Below are 18,253 nucleotides of genomic sequence, written 5' to 3' on the forward strand. Positions count from 1 at the left end.
ATATCAAACAATTATTATATCATCAGTCAAATATCATCATTCAAATATATTGAAGACATGCATATCCATCAGCTGTACCTTTGCCAAATGTGATGTCTTTGGTAATTCATCTGGCTGCTGTTGTGTTTAGGCTTTAATAATAACACATAATCCTGATTTAATCCAGTGTAATCCTGTTAAAGGGGGCCTTCTGTTTGCCTTCCTGTTTAAGACAGACTAAACACATGAAGAATGAGCTGTGTGTGTGTGTGCTTGTGTGTGTGTGTGTGTGTGACACTCATTTCCAGTAATTCCTTCTTGACAACTGTACATTTTGTGATACTGTGAAATGCTCTGATGTAATTGGTTAATTACTATAATGAGGATTTATTTGGGCAGGCATGCATGCCCTCATGTGTCTACCCTTAAACTACACTGCCTTCAGAAAGTCTTCAGACCCCTTGACCTTTTCCACATTTTGTTACGTTACAGCCTTATTCTAAAATTGATTAAATTGTTTTCATCAATTTACACACAATACCCCATAATGACAAAGCAACAATTTTGACATTAAATTAAGTATTCAGACCCTAAACACAGTACTTGTTGAAGCACCTAAGGCAACGATTACAGCATCAAGTCTTCTTGGGTATGATGCTACAAGCTTGGAACACCTGTATTTGGGGAGTTTATCCCATTCTTCTCTGCAGATCCTCTCAAGCTCTGTCAGGTTGGATGGAGAGTGTTGTAGCACAGCTATTTTCAGGTCTCTCCAGAGATGTTTGATCGGGTTCAATTCCAGGCTCTGGCTGGGCCACTCAAGGACATTCAGAGACTTGTCCTGAAACCACTCCTGCATTGTCTTGGCTTTGTGCTTAGGGTTTTGTCCTGTTGGAAGGTGAACCTTTGCCCCAGTCTGAGGTCCTGAGTGCTCTGGAGCAGGTTTTCATCAAGGATCTCTCTGTACTTTGCTCCGTTCATCTTTGCCTTGATACTGACTAGTCTCCCAGTCCCTGCTGCTGAAAAACATCCCCACAGCATGATGTTGCCACCACCATGCCTCACCATAGGGAGGCATGACACTTGGCATTCAGGCCAGAGTTCAATCTTGGTTTCATCAGACCAGATAATCTTGTTTCTCATGGTCTGAGAGTCTTTAGGTGCCTTTTGATAAACTCCAAGCAGGCTATCATGTGCCTTTTACTGACTAGTGGCTTCCGTCTGACCACTCTACCATAAAGGCCTAATTGGTGGAGTTCTGTAGAAATGGTTGTCCTTCTGGAAGGTTCTCTGACCTCCACAAAGGAACTCTAGAGCTCTGTCTGAGTGACCATCAGGTTCTTGGTCACCTACCTGACTAAGGCCCCCCCATTTGCTCAGTATGGCCAGATAGCCAGCTCTAGGATGACTCTTGCTGGTTCCAAACTTCTTCCATTTAAGAATGATGGAGGCACTGTGTTCTTGGGGACCTTCAAAGCTGCAGACATTTTTTTTAGTACCCAGATCTGTGCATCGACACAATCCTGTCTCGGAGCTCTATGGACAATTCCTTCTACCTCATGGCTTGGTTGCACTGTCAACTGTGGGACCTTATATAGACAGGTGGGTGCCTTTCCAAATCATGTCCAATCAATTGAATTTACCACAGGTGGACTCCAATCAATTTGTTGAAACATCTCAAGGATGATCAATGGAAACAGGATGCACCTGAGCTCAATTTTGATAGAAAAGGGTCTGAATACTTATGTAAATAAGGTATTTCTGTTTTCAATACATTTGCAAACATTTCAAATCAAATAAAACAGTTTTCTCTTTGTCATTATTGGGTATTGTGTGTAGATTCCTGAGGATTTTTTTTGATTGAATCAATTTTAGAATAAGGCTGTAACGTAACAAAATGTGGAAAAAGTTAAGGGGTCTGAATACCTTCCAAAGGCACTGTATGTCCAGTACAGTCTGGAGGTGGTGCATGGTAAATACTCTCATGTAACCAGGACCCTGGGAAGAGGTCCCTTTACACAACTATTTAATATGGCTGCTGGTGGAACCTGATATTTGCAGAGCTGCGGAGCGCGCCACTTATTTGCACAGTAAATATATCTCTGATTGGTATAATAGGGGCAGGGGAACGCCCGGATCGCTCCACTCTCCCCGCCACAGCTCTGTATGGCAAACACTGCACATCTAGGCCTACAGATGGCACAGGAATGATAGCTATGACGGGTAATAATCATGATGTGCCTTGAATTATGAGCTATTCATAGATTAACCAGCCATCTGGGTTTATATCACTCACACAGGCTCTTAAACTCTAGTCATAAACCTTCCTAATATTAAGTTGCAACCCTTTTGCCCTCAGAACAGCCTTAATTTATCAGGGCATGGATGCTACAAGGTGTTCAAAAGCGTTCCACAGGGATGCTGGCCCATGTTGACTCCAAATGAGAAAATAGCTCACGCTAACCATTTTACTCAACCTAGCAGAGCTGGTTATGCTGTTTTTATGTTAGCATTGGTGACTGCAACTGTGCTGCTAGCAACAATTGAGTTACGTTCTTTTGCCAATGTTTACTGACACTGGAAATATTCAACGGGTGTTGAGCGTTTGTACATTTGTCAGGTATTTGTGAGTTACTCAGACGAAAGCGCTCTGAAATCGGAGTAGATAGCCAGAGTGAATTTACCTCCTATGTCTACCGACAGTTGTTGCAGTGACATCATGAACATTCTATTGAAATGGTTACTTGCAAAAGACAGTGGAGTCTTTTGATTAGACATGTAGCTAGCAGGCTAGCTAAACAATGAACCAAAATCCCAACTCATAACGTTACTACCCTGCATGAATCTGCAGGTAGCTAACCAACCAGGTTCAATATTAGCAAGCTAACATTAGGATATAACTAACAATGCAAATGGCTCTGAGATACAAATAATATTACTACACAGATCATACATGTAACGTTAGCTAGCGAGCCAGCCAACTAACATTAGCTAGCTAGCTAACAGTACACTTTAACTTGAAATGAAAATTACTTTCTGACAAAATTACAAATGTGTAACATCTGAAAATGTAGATAGCTAGACTATCTTACCCGTATACATGGGTAACAGTTCTCCCGCTCTGTCATGGATGCCATGGTTGCCCTTAGTTTGAAGATGTAATCCGGAGACAGGTGTTTTACACAACAGCCTTCTGTTGTGTTCCCTTTCGACTCTCTCTGCATATTTACAATCAAACACCAGAATATTCTCCATCTCATTAGCTATCATACTCTAATTCCAGTGATTTCAAACCTTAGTCCTCCACAAAGTGGACAGCAACATATATGCAGTTCACTACATGATATCTTTCAAAATAGCTGTGGTAGAAAGGATTACCTACACATACTGACCAGCTCATGCTATAGACAGAAGCATGCTACATGGCAGACCAATCCGAACACATCTCTCGGCATGTCCATCCCACTCATTATCTCATCCAATCATGGTTAGCGGGAAGGTTGCTGACTTTTTCCGTGGCTAAACCAACTAGGCTCATAATTTAACAATTGTATTTACAGATGGCATACAAGTTTTTTTATTGAGGCACATGAAAGTTCACATGTTCCAGAGGGCATTTCTGCAAAAGAACAAATTTTGATAAAAAAAATTGTTTGTGTTCAAATTGCTCTCCTGTGAAGTAGTGACTCGTAAAATACCCCTGGTTTCCTGAAACGAGTCACAAATAACGATTGACATATTTTCATTAAAAACATTATTTTGATTCATTTGTTCATACTATTGCATCTTTCCACAAGATATAGTCCCAACACAAATCTAGGGTTGCTACCCAAGCCGGCTGGTCATTCGTTCTATCGGTTCGGTTGCAAGAGACGTGACCCAGTCATTCAGTCTTCTTGTTCTGTATCTATAGACACGACCCAGTCGTTCGTTCTAAATGTTCCATTGACATACTGGCTGTCAACGTTCTTATCGTTTGCTTGCCAGCTAGACAACTACGGCTAACTTACAGTAACATCAAAAAAGTGCAGCCAGAATACCAGCAAAGTAGCTGCATTAGCATTTGTTTGAGCAGTTTCTAGAGACTTTTATTTTGATACATCCATAACAATGAGCTAATGAGGTGCGAGTTCACCTGGCAAAGAAAATGTGCTCACTTGTCAGGATATTGTTGTTCAGAAGAGCTAGCCAACAACACAGCTAACACAATCACTTCAAACTGAAGCTGGAAAGATTGCATTTATTTGTATATATCCCAAATAATTATGCCAGCTGATTCATGATTTCAACTGGCTGAGAAACGCCTGTCTGTCTCGTCCCAACTCCCGACATGTTCATTACATGTTCATGACCAGTTTTAGATTGAATTTGAATATTGAAACAATGTTGCAAATGTCGGAGAGACAGACAGCTGTTGAAAACGAAATGCTAGTCAAAAACAAATGTGAGATAATGTCTAGATGCTTTTTATAGTGGAGATCAAGTTGATAAATTGCTTGGCTGGGCTGATGAGACAGTGGATTGCGCAGTCAGATGGAACATAGTAAATAGTCATTTTAAAGTCATAGATTTAGCAGATGGTAACTTGTGGAATAGACACCAGCTGGAATGCGGTTTTAACCAATCAGCATTAGACCCACCCATTGTATAAAATGTATTAATGCCAGATAGATAGATAGATAGATAGATAGATAGATAGATAGATAGATAGATAGATAGATAGATAGATAGATAGATAGATAGATAGATAGATAGATAGATAGATAGATAGATAGATAGATAGATAGATAGATAGATAGATAGATAGATAGATAGATAGATAGATAGATAGATAGATAGATAGATAGATAGATAGATAGATAGATAGATAGATAGATAGATAGATAGATAGATAGATAGATAGATAGATAGATAGATAGATAGATAGATAGATAGATAGATAGATATGCATGCAAATATAAGAGTGGTTATATATCCCCAGCCCAATTCTTCAGTTTAGCAAGAAAAGGGGCAGGTGTCAGACTGTTAAAATGATCTGGTACCTTTAAAAAATAACTGCTATTTTATATATGCCATGCAGTCACAATTTTAGAACACAGTTTCCTTACAATTTTAGAACACACTTTCCTTTGTCCCGATAGCAATATCATCAATATCATACATATGTGATATAATGTATATTTAAAAAAAAAAGGGATGCAGTTTTTGTCTGCCAGTGAGTTTGAGTCTGACTGGCTGGTGTTGTGTGCTCGCTAGGCGGTGGCCATTCGTTGCCCAGCCCCAGTGAGGAGTGAGTGCCTTGTATGGAGAGCAACGCGTGATGATGATCGTTCTCAGGCAAGGGGTGGGGGTAAAGTGGAGTGGGGGGGCTCGGAAACCGATCCGCTCCGGAGGGCTCTCTCACACACATTTCCTACACACACTGTTCCGTGCTGACGAGCGGGGGAGATATGAGAACGGGGCGTCCTCCCTCTCCACTCTTCTAAAAACACACTGGGCGCTTCTTGTAAGATTACCGCCGGAGATCTGACACACACTCTTTCAAAAAGACAGACAAACACAAACTCATCAGGGGGAGACGAACCAGCTGAGATTTGTTTTCAAACTGTCCCCCGATGGCTGCGTGACAGGTCCACTGAACGCGCAAGAAGACGCACACGGTTCCAGGATTTGGACTGCCTCACCACGCATCTCTTTCCCTGTCTTGAGTCGTTTTTTATTATCGTGTGTTGGGAACTCCGTTCAATCATGGATACCTACAGCTCCTTCACCGCTCTACTTTTACTTCTGGCTTCGTTAAATAGTGTGTCAACCGTGCAGTTCCCGTCGCCACTTCTGTAAGTAGCCTTACCAGACAGCCTGTCCTGCGATGACAGCCTGTCCTCCGATGACAGCCTGTTTGCTTTCCCAATACTAAACCTAAAGCAAAATACAATAAATTCATAAAATACATTTATGGCTATTGTGATGTAGGATAGTTTTTATTTATATGGTTATAATATAATACCTATATCATTATAATAAGCCTATTTGACCATGTTGTTATGTTTACAAATAGCCCAATAATAGCCTACAACATTTTTGGAAAAACTTGCATTGCAAACGGTTACCCATCGGTTTATGAAAACAAACAGTCAATGGAAATGCATAACGTCTTCGAAAACTGTGACAATGTTTGAATTGTGCTTCTGGATCTTGCTGAATTTAGCCTGTAGTTAATAGCCGACTTCGTTTGATTAAACACACTTTACACTGATTTAGTGGCGGATCAATCAGTCATAATAAATAGGCTATTGTCATTACATAGGCTACCCCGGGTGATTCTATGGGGGGAGGGGGGGGGGGTTGGCAGGAACCAGTCCTGGGTGGTCATGGGAAATCAGCAAATCACATCACAAATAGCTTTGAAAATGTCTTTAAACTATGATGCATTGTATTGAATCACTGTTTCAACTGTTAATTTGTATCTGCCCTAATTTATTAAATAAATACATTTGAAGTGATCCATATTCAAGTTAGATACTCATAGATGTTCAGTAGTAACTCCCCCTCCAATACATATTTTTCCCATTCAAGGAATTTTTTGAAAGTGGAAGCTGATTTACTGGATTTACACAATTTAAAAGCTCTCAAATTATATTTGGAGAACAACAAAAACAGGCAAAAATGACTTCAGCCATTATCAACTTGGCTTCATTCACCTCAGGTGATATGGGAAGTGCATAACATTCTAGAACAAATACATGCCATAGCCTACAGAAATTTGCTACTACACGCTAGCAACTACACACTAGCTCAGCACCTGTCAAGTCAAACAGGAGTTACCTAGCCACCTAGCCATCCAGCCTGGTCTAGACGTAACATAGAAAATGTAAATCCGCAACATTCAAATTAGTATGATATGTTACATTTGGTATGGTTACATAAGACAGAAGGTTAATTGTCGCAAAAATATAATGCTAACGCCTAGCAATCCAAAGGTTGTTTTCGAATCTCATCATAGACCATTTTAGCAAATTTGCAACTGCTAACTACTTTTAGCTACTTTGCAACTACTTAGCATGTTAGCTAACTCTTCCCCTAACTCTTTAACCTAACTCCTAACCTTAACCCTAACAACTAACCCATAGCCTGCTAGCTAACGTTAGCCTTAGCCACCAGCCATGTTAGCAACAATGCATTTGAATTAATAAAATATCATACTTTTTGCAAATGTGTTGCGTATTGTACGAATTGCAATATTAAATGCTCTGAGATCATGTTGAGCCATCTTCCATTGTGCTAAAGTCTGTCAACCAATCAACCAGCCTTCCCGCCAACTCTGAGCCGCCCGCATGGTCCTCAAGCCAGCTCTGTAATACCGCTAAACAGGCAAAACAAATGCACCATCTTTTCTCTCCTATCGGAGCCAGATTGACAGATGGGGGGGGGCACTAAGTGTGGACAATCATATTTCAGCACCCTTCTGGCAACGCCCCTGACGTATCTTCAGGTAAATCATGTCCAACTCAATGAATTGGACGACTTGAATCTTTCATCTCAGTGCAGTGACAAGGCAAAGCAATGAATGACCAAATATTCTCAGCCCACCGTAGAATGCATGTATGGCTCTACACACGCAATTCCATTTACACTGAAAAAGCAGTACGCCAACCCTTTCTAAGGCCCCATTGTCGGCATCATATAGTCAACGGCGACATGCCATGTGGTGGCATTGTGATTACTTTAGGAAGGATAGGCTTCTTTATTTCTATCCAATATGAGTTAGGCAGTACATCCCTACCTACCTTTTCCTTGAATACCTTGCATGTAATGGTGGAACAGTGACTACTAAAAAAGTCAAAAGGTAGTTCTATATGGAATTTTCATAAATATAATTAGATCCCTGGTAAATGAACTGATCAAATGTCTAGCTGCCATGCTCAGAACAGAAGACATGCCCATTCACTTTTACATGTCTAGCAGGTGCAGTGGTTCAGTAAACCAACCTGTCTATGTGTTTATTACTGCCCACACTGCTATTCTCACTAGCTGTACTTCAAATGCAGCTAGTAATCAAATGACACCCCACTCAGCTCCGGGGCGATCTGGTTCTGCCTAACTTCAGGGGTCTGTTTAGGAGGGTGCAACGTTACAGAACGTTCAGATAGGAATGAATTGTGTAGATTAGATTACCTATGTTTGTCTATCAGGTAGGTATAGGTTTGGAATCCTGTTGGTTCTATGTGTTACATTTCTATCTGCAACGTTATGAAAGTTTCACCTCATCACCTCACCCCAGGTCTCATGGATGGAGGGCACAGGTGGCCAGTGGTACATTTATTGGGGAGGATGGCTCATAGCAATGGTATTCAGTTAATAGCATTAATAGCGTTCCATTCACTCCATTCCATCCATCATAATGAGCCATCCTCCCCTCAGCAGCATCCTGTGAGGGAGGGTGACATCACTGCCTGAACTATGTTCTGTTCTCTTGGTCTGTTCCCCTGGAGATCAAGTGATCCATTTGGCTCTAATACTAATGGCACCGACCAAAGGATGATGTCATACTGGCAGAGTAGTCCAGCCATAGGCATTGAGGATTTATAGACACTGAGTGTTATAGAGAGAGATTTTATAGACACTGAGTGGTTGATGGTAGTCGTGGAGTTTTAAAGACTAAAAATGTTGATTGACTGACACATTATTTCCTATGAAAAAGGACTTTTAATCTGGCAATGATTGAGAAATCCAAAATTATTTCGAATGCCTTTTGGGCTGGCCAAATGACATGTTTCTGACGCGCACTGGCATCTAGTATTCAATTGGTTCCTTAGACGTTGAGGAAGTAGTGTGAATGATGGGATTTAAACCTGGTCTTCTACCCACCACAGGACTGTATTAACCTTGGCATGAACAGACTGGCAACCCAGTTAGCTATAATACTTGACTACAGTGGTGGTCAGTGCCGTTTAACGTGAGGGAGGACAATACATTTTTTCATAAGCATGACCTTATTTCTATTACAACATGTTGGATGACTGTCATTCATATTCCATTCACCCAGTTCAATGTAACATTGGTAGGTTTAGGTTACTACATGATACTCAAATCTTCCCTGTACCCATCATGAGGCTGCTGCAACCTAGCCTATGAATGAAAGTTTACAATGTAGGTGCACACAGGTCGAGAGAAAATGTTGAGATGACAGTGACACATTCAATACCGCCTTGTACACTCTTGCCTGCATCTAGGTGATCTAGGGTGTAATCATTAGTCCAACAGTTCCAAATAAGAGTTTCTATTGGGCAAATTCAGGTATGTTATCCCGGTTTCATTTGCTTCCATTTAAGAAATATTTTTCAGCAGAATGGGTGGAATGAATACACCCCTGATCACTCATAAACAGCCACGTTGTATTCATTCTAGCCTCTATGCACTCTCCTCCTCTCACCTTCTCCCTTCGTTTGTGGACTTCAATGAACAACACATCAGCCGTATGTGACCGGGGGAAAAACCTTTCCAAGCCATGTCATAACCGCTACACACAGCCTACATAGTTGTCCCCATATTAGTTCAAGTGAAGTCCTAGTCAATATAACTAATGTGTTAGTAAACCCGCTACAATCATGCAGTAACGTTAGTGTATTGTCAGTAAGCAGTTCCACCAGCGGGCCCCGGTGGCAATACATTTGTCACGCCCTGGTCTTAGTATTTTGTGTTTTCTTTATTTATTTGGTCAGGCCAGGGTGTGAGTGACATGGGTTTATTTTGTGGTGTGTTTGTGTATTGGGGTTTTTCGTAGGTTTTGGGATTGTGGCTTAGTGGGGTGTTCTAGCAAAGTCTATGGTTGCCTGAGGCGGTTCTCAATCAGAGGCAGGTGATTCTCGTTGTCTCTGATTGGGAACCATATTTAGGCAGCCATATTCTTTGAGTGTTTCGTGGGTGATTGTTCCTGTCTCTGTGTTATTGTTCACCAGACAGGCTGTATAGGTTTTCACGGTCCGTTTCTTGTTTTTGTATTGTTCGTGTTTTTTTGTGTATTAAAGATGGATCGTATTAACCACGCTGCATTTTGGTCCGACTCTCTTTCGACGGAAGAAAACCGTAACAACATTAATAAAAACCAAAAGCTTACCTTGACTTGGAAGAGTTCCAGTGTTGTGTTGGCTAGTCATAGCCAGCTAGCTAATATAGCATCCCTCTGTTTGAGCGGGTGTTTGAGTAACTAAACTAACCGGCTGCAATTGCTAGCTAAGTAAGTGAAACTGAAAGTGAACAAAATGACAATCTCTCTCTCTCTATCTCTCTCTCTCTCTCTCTCTGTTTCTTCTCCTTCATTTTTGAAGAAATTAATTTTGTTGAAAACTCTTCAACTAATGTCTTTCGCTCTCTTTGAGTCAGCTACTCATCACATTGTATGCACTGCAGTGCTAGCTAGCTGTAGCTTATGCTTTCAGTACTATTCATTATTTGATCCTTTGATTGGGTGGACAAGATGTCAGTTCATGCTGCATAAGTTCTGACAGGATGGAGGACGTCCTCCAGATGTTGTCTTAATTACTGTGCAAGTCTATTGAAGGGGGTGAGAACCATGAGCCTCTTAGGTTTTGTATTGAAGTCAGTGTGCCAAGAGGAGGATGGAAGCTAGCTGTCCTCCGGTTACACCATTGTGCTACCCTACAGAGGGATGTTGAGGCTACTGTAGGGATGTTGAGGCTACCTTCATTGCAAAACAGTGTGTTTTAATAAATTATTTGGTGACTTGTGAATATATTTAGTATAGTTTTATTAAAAAAATATACATTTTTCGATGTTTTACAATTGTTTTTTTAACGAAATTCACTGAGGAAGATGGCCCTCCCTTCCTCCTCTGAGGAGCCTCCACTGCTTGACTACCATATAAAGCTGACTGGGTTTCTCTTTTTCTCACTATTGCCGTGATCAGAGCTGCAGCAGTTGGCCGTCCTCGGGTTGGCAGTGTAACCATACTGCTCATTTTACTACTTTGACAGTGATTTTGAGTGACTATTACAGAGGAGGTGTTGAATAAAAGAATGAACACACACACACACACGCACGCGCACACACACACACACACGCACGAGCACACACACACACGCACACACACACACAGGCTGTTGAGAGGAGCTCTGGAAATTGTCTGAAGTTCTCCTATAGTTGTAAGTCAGGGGTAAGGCACAATTAACATCTTGGCTTTAGAGATTGTTCTTCTGTCTCATTCTTTATCTCTCTCTCTCTCTCTCTCTGCCTCTCCCTCTTTCTGCCTGCCTGTCTCTCTCTCTCTCCCCCTGCCTCTCTCTCTCTCTCTCTCTCTTTCTGCCTGTCTGCCTCTTTCTCTCTTTCTCCCTACCTCTCTCTCTCTTATTTCCCTGCATCTCTCTCTCTCTCTCTCTCTCTCTCACTCTTTCTCCCTGCCCCTCCCTGCCCCCCTCTCTCTCTCTCTCTCTCTCTCATTCTGCCTACCTCTATCTCTCTTTTTTCATGCCTCTCTCTTTCTGCCTGCCTGCCTCTCTCTCTTTCTGCCTCTCTCTCTCTCTCTTCCTGCCTCTCTCTTTCTACAGTCCCTGCCTCTCTCTATCTCTCTCTCCCTGTCTCTTTCTCCCTGCCGCTCTCTCTATCTCTCTTTCTCCTTGCCTCTATCTCTCTTCCTGCTGTTCTCTTTTTCTCCCTGCCTCTCTCCCTCTCTTTCTCCCTACGTCCCTCTCTCTTTTTCCCTTTCTCGCTCTCTCGCTCTTTCTCCCCGCCTCTCTTTCCCCTTGCCCTGTATCTTTATTCCTCTCTGCCTCTCGTTCTTCCTGCCTCTCTCTCTCCCTGCCTCTCTCTCTCTCTCCCTGTCTCTCTCTGCCGCTCTCTCTCTCTTTCTCCTTGCCTCTATCTCTCTTCCTGCTGTTCTCTTTTTCTCCCTGCCTCTCTCCCTCTCTCTTTCTCCCTACGTCTCTCTCTCTTTTTCCCTTTCTCGCTCTCTCGCTCTTTCCCCTTGCCTTCCTCTCTCTCTCGCTCACACACACACGCACACACACACACAGGCTGTTGAGAGGAGCTCTGGAAATTGTCTGAAGTTCTCCTATAGTTGTAAGTCAGGGGTAAGGCACAATTAACATCTTGGCTTTAGAGATTGTTCTTCTGTCTCATTCTTTATCTCTCTCTCTCTCTCTCTCTCTGCCTCTCCCTCTTTCTGCCTGCCTGTCTCTCTCTCTCTCCCCCTGCCTCTCTCTCTCTCTCTCTCTCTTTCTGCCTGTCTGCCTCTTTCTCCCCCTGCCTCTCTCTCTCTCTCTCTCTCTTTCTGCCTGTCTGCCTCTTTCTCTCTTTCTCCCTACCTCTCTCTCTCTTATTTCCCTGCATCTCTCTCTCTCTCTCTCTCTCTCTCACTCTTTCTCCCTGCCCCTCCCTGCCCCCCTCTCTCTCTCTCTCTCTCTCTCATTCTGCCTACCTCTATCTCTCTTTTTTCATGCCTCTCTCTTTCTGCCTGCCTGCCTCTCTCTCTTTCTGCCTCTCTCTCTCTCTCTTCCTGCCTCTCTCTTTCTACAGTCCCTGCCTCTCTCTATCTCTCTCTCCCTGTCTCTTTCTCCCTGCCGCTCTCTCTATCTCTCTTTCTCCTTGCCTCTATCTCTCTTCCTGCTGTTCTCTTTTTCTCCCTGCCTCTCTCCCTCTCTTTCTCCCTACGTCCCTCTCTCTTTTTCCCTTTCTCGCTCTCTCGCTCTTTCTCCCCGCCTCTCTTTCCCCTTGCCCTGTATCTTTATTCCTCTCTGCCTCTCGTTCTTCCTGCCTCTCTCTCTCCCTGCCTCTCTCTCTCTCTCCCTGTCTCTCTCTGCCGCTCTCTCTCTCTTTCTCCTTGCCTCTATCTCTCTTCCTGCTGTTCTCTTTTTCTCCCTGCCTCTCTCCCTCTCTCTTTCTCCCTACGTCTCTCTCTCTTTTTCCCTTTCTCGCTCTCTCGCTCTTTCCCCTTGCCTTCCTCTCTCTCTCGCTCGCTCTCTCGCTCTTTCTCCCCGCCTCTCTTTCCCCTTGCCTTCCTCTCTCTCTTGCTTTCTCCCTGACTCTCGCTCTCTTTCTCTTGCTTTCTCTTATTGTTTCTCTTACTTTTCCTCTCGATCTCTTTTCATATTGCTCCCATCTCTCACCCCCCCTCTCCATCTTTCTATCCCTCTCTCTGTCACAGTGCGTGACTGCATCTCTGTGCTCCAGCGCTAACCTCACATGCCAGTGTCTGTCTGCCTCAGATTTTCTGCAGCCACTCTTCTCCCTTTCTCTCTCTCTCTCTCTCTCTCTCTCTCTCTCTCTCTCCTTGAGATGGAACATGTCTCCTAGGCTGCTCCGTGGCTTCGAGGCAGATGATTAACATCATCGAATCTGAAATGCAAAGTCTGATGTCACAGATTGTGCCCCCAGAGAGGCCCGGTGCCAGCCAGTCAATCAGTCAGCCAGTCAGACACCCAGTCAGTTATTCAGTCAGCCAGTCAGCCAGTCGGCCAGTCAGCTAGTCAGTCAGTCATCCAGTCAGCTAGTCAGTCAGCCAGCTAGTCAGCCAGTCGGTCAGTCAGTCAGTCAGTCAGTCATCCAGTAAGTCATCTAGTCAGTCATCCAGTCAGTCAGTCAGCTAGTCATTCAGTCAGTCATCCAGTCAGTCAGCTAGCTAGTCAGTCAGTCATCCAGTCAGTCAGTCAGTCATCCAGTCAGTCAGTTAGTCATCCTGTCAGTCAGCTAGTCAGTCAGTCGATCAGTCAGCCATCTAGTCAGTCAGTCATCCAATCAGTCAGTCAGCTAGTCAGTCAGTCATTCAGGCAACTAGTTAGCTAGTCAGTCATCCAGTCAGTTATTTAACCAGTCAGTCAGCTAGTCAGTCAGTCATCCAGTCAGTCATCCAGTCAGTCAGCAGGTCAGTCCGTTAGCTAGTCAGTCAGCTAGTCTGTCAGTCAGCTAGTCAGTCAGTCAGTCATCCTGTCAGTCAGTTAGTCAGTCAGTCATCCTGTCAGTCATCTAGTCAGTCAGCTAGTCAGTCATCCAGTCAGTCATCCAGTCAGTCAGTCAGTCATCCTGTCAGTCAGTTAGTCAGTCAGCTAGTCAGTCAGCTAGTCAGTCAGTCAGTCATCCAGTCAGTCATCTAGTCAGTCAGCTAGTCAGTCAGTCAGTCAGTCATCTAGTCAGTCAGTCATTCATCTAGTCATTCATCTAGTCAGTCATCTAGTCAGTCAGTCAGTCATCCAGTCAGTTAGTAATCCTGTCAGTCAGCTAGTTAGTCAGTCGATCAGTCAGTCAGTCATCCAGTCAGTCAGTCATCTAGTCAGCAAGTCAGTAATCCAGTCAGTCAGTCATCTAGTCCGTCATTCAGTCAGTCAGTCAGCTAATCAGTTAGTCAGCTAATCAGTTAGTCAGTCATCCAGTCAGTCAGTTAATCAGTCAGTCATCCAGTCAGTCAGTTAGTCAGGCAGCCAGTCAGTCAGCTAGTCAGTTAGTCAGTCAGACAGTTAATCAGTCAGTCATCCAGTTAGTCAGGCAGCCAGTCAGTCAGCTAGTCAGTTAGTCAGTCATCCAGTCAGCCAGTTAATCAGTCAGTCAGTTAGTCAGGCAGCCAGTCAGTCAGCTAGTCAGTCAGTTAGCTAGTCAGTCAGCTAGTCTGTCAGTCAGCTAGTCTGTCAGTCAGCTAGTCAGTCAGTCAGATAGCTAGTCAGTCAGTCATCCTGTCAGTCATCCAGTCAGTCAGTCATCCAGTCAGTCAGTCATCCTGTCAGTCAGCTAGTCAGTTAGTCAGTCAGTCAGATAGCTAGTCAGTTAGTCAGTCATCCAGTCAGCCAGTTAGTCAGTCAGTCACCCTGTCAATCATCCAGTCAGTCAGTCATCCTGTCAGTCAGCTAGTCAGTCAGCTAGTCAGTCAGTCATCCTGTCAGTCAGCTAGTCAGTCAGTCAGCAAGTCACTCAGTCACCCAGTCAGTCAGCTAGTCAGTCAGTCAGTCATCTAGTCAGTCACCATGTCAGTCAGTTAGTCAGTCATCCAATCAGTCATCCAGTCAGTCAGTCATCCTGTCAGTCAACCAGTCAGTCAGTCATCCAGTCAGTCAGTTAGTCATCCTGTCAGTCAGCTAGTCAGTAAGTTAGTCATCCTGTCAGTCAGCTAGTCAGTCAGTCGATCAGTCAGTCAGCTAGTCAGTCAGTCGATCAGTCAGTCATCCAGTCAGTTAGTTAGTCAGTCAACCAGTCAGTCAGTCATCCAGTCAGTCAGTTAGTCATCCTGTCAGTCAGCTAGTCAGTAAGTTAGTCATCCTGTCAGTCAGCTAGTCAGTCAGTCGATCAGTCAGTCAGCTAGTCAGTCAGTCGATCAGTCAGTCATCCAGTCAGTTAGTTAGTCAGTCATCCAGTCTGTCAGTCATCCAGTCAGTCAGTTAGTCATCCTGTCAGTCAGCTAGTCAGTAAGTTAGTCATCCTGTCAGTCAGCTAGTCAGTCAGTCGATCAGTCAGTCAGTCGATCAGTCAGTCATCTAGTCAGTCAGTCAGTTAGTCAGTCATCCAGTCAGTCAGGTAATCAGTCAGTCAGCTAGTCAGTCAGGTAGCCAGGCAGTCAGTTAGTCAGTCATCCAGTCAACTAGTTAGTCATTCAGTCAATCAGTCAGTCATCCCATCAGTTATTCAGTTAGTCAGTTAGTCATCCAGTTAGTTAGTCAGTCAGTCAGACAGTTAGTCATCCAGTCAGTCAGTCATTCAGTTAGTCATTCAGTTAGTCATCCAGTCAGTTAGTTAGTCATCCAGTTAGTCATCCAGTCATCCAGTTAGTCATCCAGTCAGTTAGTTAGTCATCCAGTTAGTCATCCAGTCATCGAGTTAGTCATCTAGTCAGTCATCCAGTTAGTCATCCGGTCAGTCAGCTAGTCAGTCAGTCGATCAGTCAGTCAGTCATCCAGTCAGTCATCTAGTCAGTCAGTCAGTAATCCAGTCAGTCAGCAAGTCAGTAATTCAGCTAGTCATCCAGTTAGTTAGTTAGTTAGTCAGTCAGTCAGACAGTTAGTCATCCAGTCAGTTAGTTAGTCAGTCAGTCAGTTATTCATTCAGTTAGTCAGTCAGCTAGTCATCCAGTCAGTTAGTTAGTTGTCCAGTTAGTCATCCAGTCAGTTAGTTAGTCATCTAGTCAGTCAGTCAGTCATCCAGTTAGTCATCCAGTCAGTCAGTTAGTCATCCTGTCAGTCATCCAGTCAGTCAGTTAGTCATCCTGTCAGTCAGCTAGTCAGTCAGTCGATCAGTCAGTCAGTCAGTAATCCAGTCAGTCAGCAAGTCAGTAATTCAGCTAGTCATCCAGTTAGTTAGTCAGTCAGTCAGTCAGTCAGTCAGTCAGTCAGTCAGTTAGTCATCCAGTCAGTTAGTCAGTCAGTCATTCAGTTAGTCATCTAGTTAATCAGTCAGCTAGTCATCCAGTCAGTTAGTCATCCAGTTAGTCATCCAGTCAGTTAGTCAGTCATTGAGGTCAGTCAGTTAGTCATCCAGTCAGTTTGTCATCCAGTCAGTCAGTCAGTCAGTTTGTCATCCAGTCAGTTAGTCAGTCAGTCATTCAGTTAGTCGTCCAGTCAGTCAGTTAGTCATCCAGTCAGTTTGTCATCCAGTCAGTCAGTCAGTCAGTTTGTCATCCAGTCAGTTAGTCAGTCAGTCAGTCAGCTAGTCATCCAGTCAGTTAGTTAGTTGTCCAGTCAGTCATCCAGTCAGTTAGTCAGTCATTCAGTTAGCCATCCAGTTAGTCATCCAATCAGTCAGCTAGTCAGTCAGTCATTCAGTTAATCATCTAGTTAGTCAGTCATTCAGTTAGTTAGTCATCCAGTTAGTCATTCAGTTAGTCATCCAGTCAGTTAGTCAGTCAGTCAGTCATTCAGCTAGTCATCCAGTCAGTTAGTCAGTCAGTCAGTCAGTCAGTTAGTCAATCAGTTAGTAAACATCATAATGTAGTTATTAATCAATACATATGTTTAAATGCATGTATAAGGCCTTTGAGTGACTTGATTACATGATTACGAAATGTATTTTCTACAAAATACATGATTAGAAAATATATTTGCTACAAAATACACAAATGAATGATGAATTAATGATTTACAAACCGGTTGTTCATGGGTAATGAGCTATTAAATAATGCTTTATAAGCATTTTATTGACCCCCGTTTAAATAAAGCTTCACCCTATCTATATTTAAATGGTATTTTGGCCTGATGGGTGCATGTCATGTTATCTGGTTACAGTCAAGCCTGTGATCGCATTCATCTTGCTTTTGACTCAGGCTCTGCCCCCTCTCTCTCCCTTCCCTCTCCCACTCTCCCTTCATCTCTCTCCCTCCATCTCTCTCCCGCTCCTCCCTTCTCTCCTCTCCTCCGTGTCCCACTCTCTCTCCCTTTCTTTCTCCTCCCCTCTCCTCCATTTCCATGGTTCCCATCACCCTCCTCGCCGGGTTTCTCTCTCTCAGTTTTAAAGCATAATTAGATTTCATGCTCAACCAGCTAAAAAGATATGCCTTTTCGTGTTCCCAACCCTGTCTCCACTGATCTGCTGGCATAATGTGAATGCCGCTCCACCCACACTCTCTGCACTCACGAGGCAATGGTTAATAAAGAGTTAAAGAAGCTGTCTGTGTCCGTGCACAGGGACTAGAACACAATGGTGTTTGTCGACCGTGTATTCAGAGGCTGAGTTGTTGACTACGAGGTTCCACTGACTCAGTGGGTTGGAGTGTGGCGCATCCAACACCATGGTTGTGGGTTAATATCCCGCATGGGTTTCTTATTCTGCATAAATATTTTAACTTTCAACTGTCAGAGGTAAAAAGAGTCTACTTTTGACCATATTAACGGTATTATATTTTAGAAAGGTGTTTGAAGCCAACCCGGGTTGTATGTCTGTGTATGACTCCGCTCCCCATGAGAGAGCTGGTGTTAGCAGGTATATTTCAGGAGGAATGCCCACGGCCCATCTGCGTAAGCTGCCAAAGGCTATATCTGTTACCCAGCTACACAGACACCAGGGCACACGGTCTGGGCCCACAGCAAACTCTGCTGCACTCTCTCTCTTTGATCTCTCTCTCTCTCTCAATTCAAGGGCTTTATTGGCATGGGAAACATGTGTTAACATTGCCAAAGCAAGTGAGGTAGATAATATACAAAGTGAATACTCTCTCTCTCTGATCTCTCCATATCTGCTCTCTCTCTCTTGTTCTCTCTTTCTCTCTCTCTGCTCTCACTCCCCCCCCTCTCTCTCTCTCCCTCTCTCTCTGTCTCTCTGCTCTCTCTCTGTCTCTCTGCTCTCTCTC

At 43.5% G+C, this 18,253-nt stretch overlaps 1 protein-coding gene across 4 annotated transcripts in view; it reads left to right on the forward strand.

Moving 5' to 3' along the window:
• The first annotated feature begins 5,379 nt into the window (after positions 1 to 5,379).
• LOC109879081 (voltage-dependent calcium channel subunit alpha-2/delta-1) overlaps positions 5,380 to 18,253 on the forward strand; it is a 177,486-nt gene continuing 164,612 nt past the window's right edge. For 3 of the 4 annotated variants that reach the window (XM_031831413.1, XM_031831415.1, XM_031831416.1), the window contains exon 1: positions 5,381 to 5,816. In XM_031831413.1, coding sequence (XP_031687273.1) covers positions 5,728 to 5,816 — 89 coding nt within the window. In that variant the 5' untranslated portion in view covers positions 5,381 to 5,727. Of the gene's footprint in view, positions 5,817 to 18,253 lie in introns of all 4 variants that reach the window. The other variant, XM_031831414.1, reaches the window with a different exon arrangement.

This window comes from Oncorhynchus kisutch, linkage group LG9, assembly GCF_002021735.2.
Source record: "Oncorhynchus kisutch isolate 150728-3 linkage group LG9, Okis_V2, whole genome shotgun sequence".
NCBI lineage: Eukaryota > Metazoa > Chordata > Actinopteri > Salmoniformes > Salmonidae > Oncorhynchus > Oncorhynchus kisutch.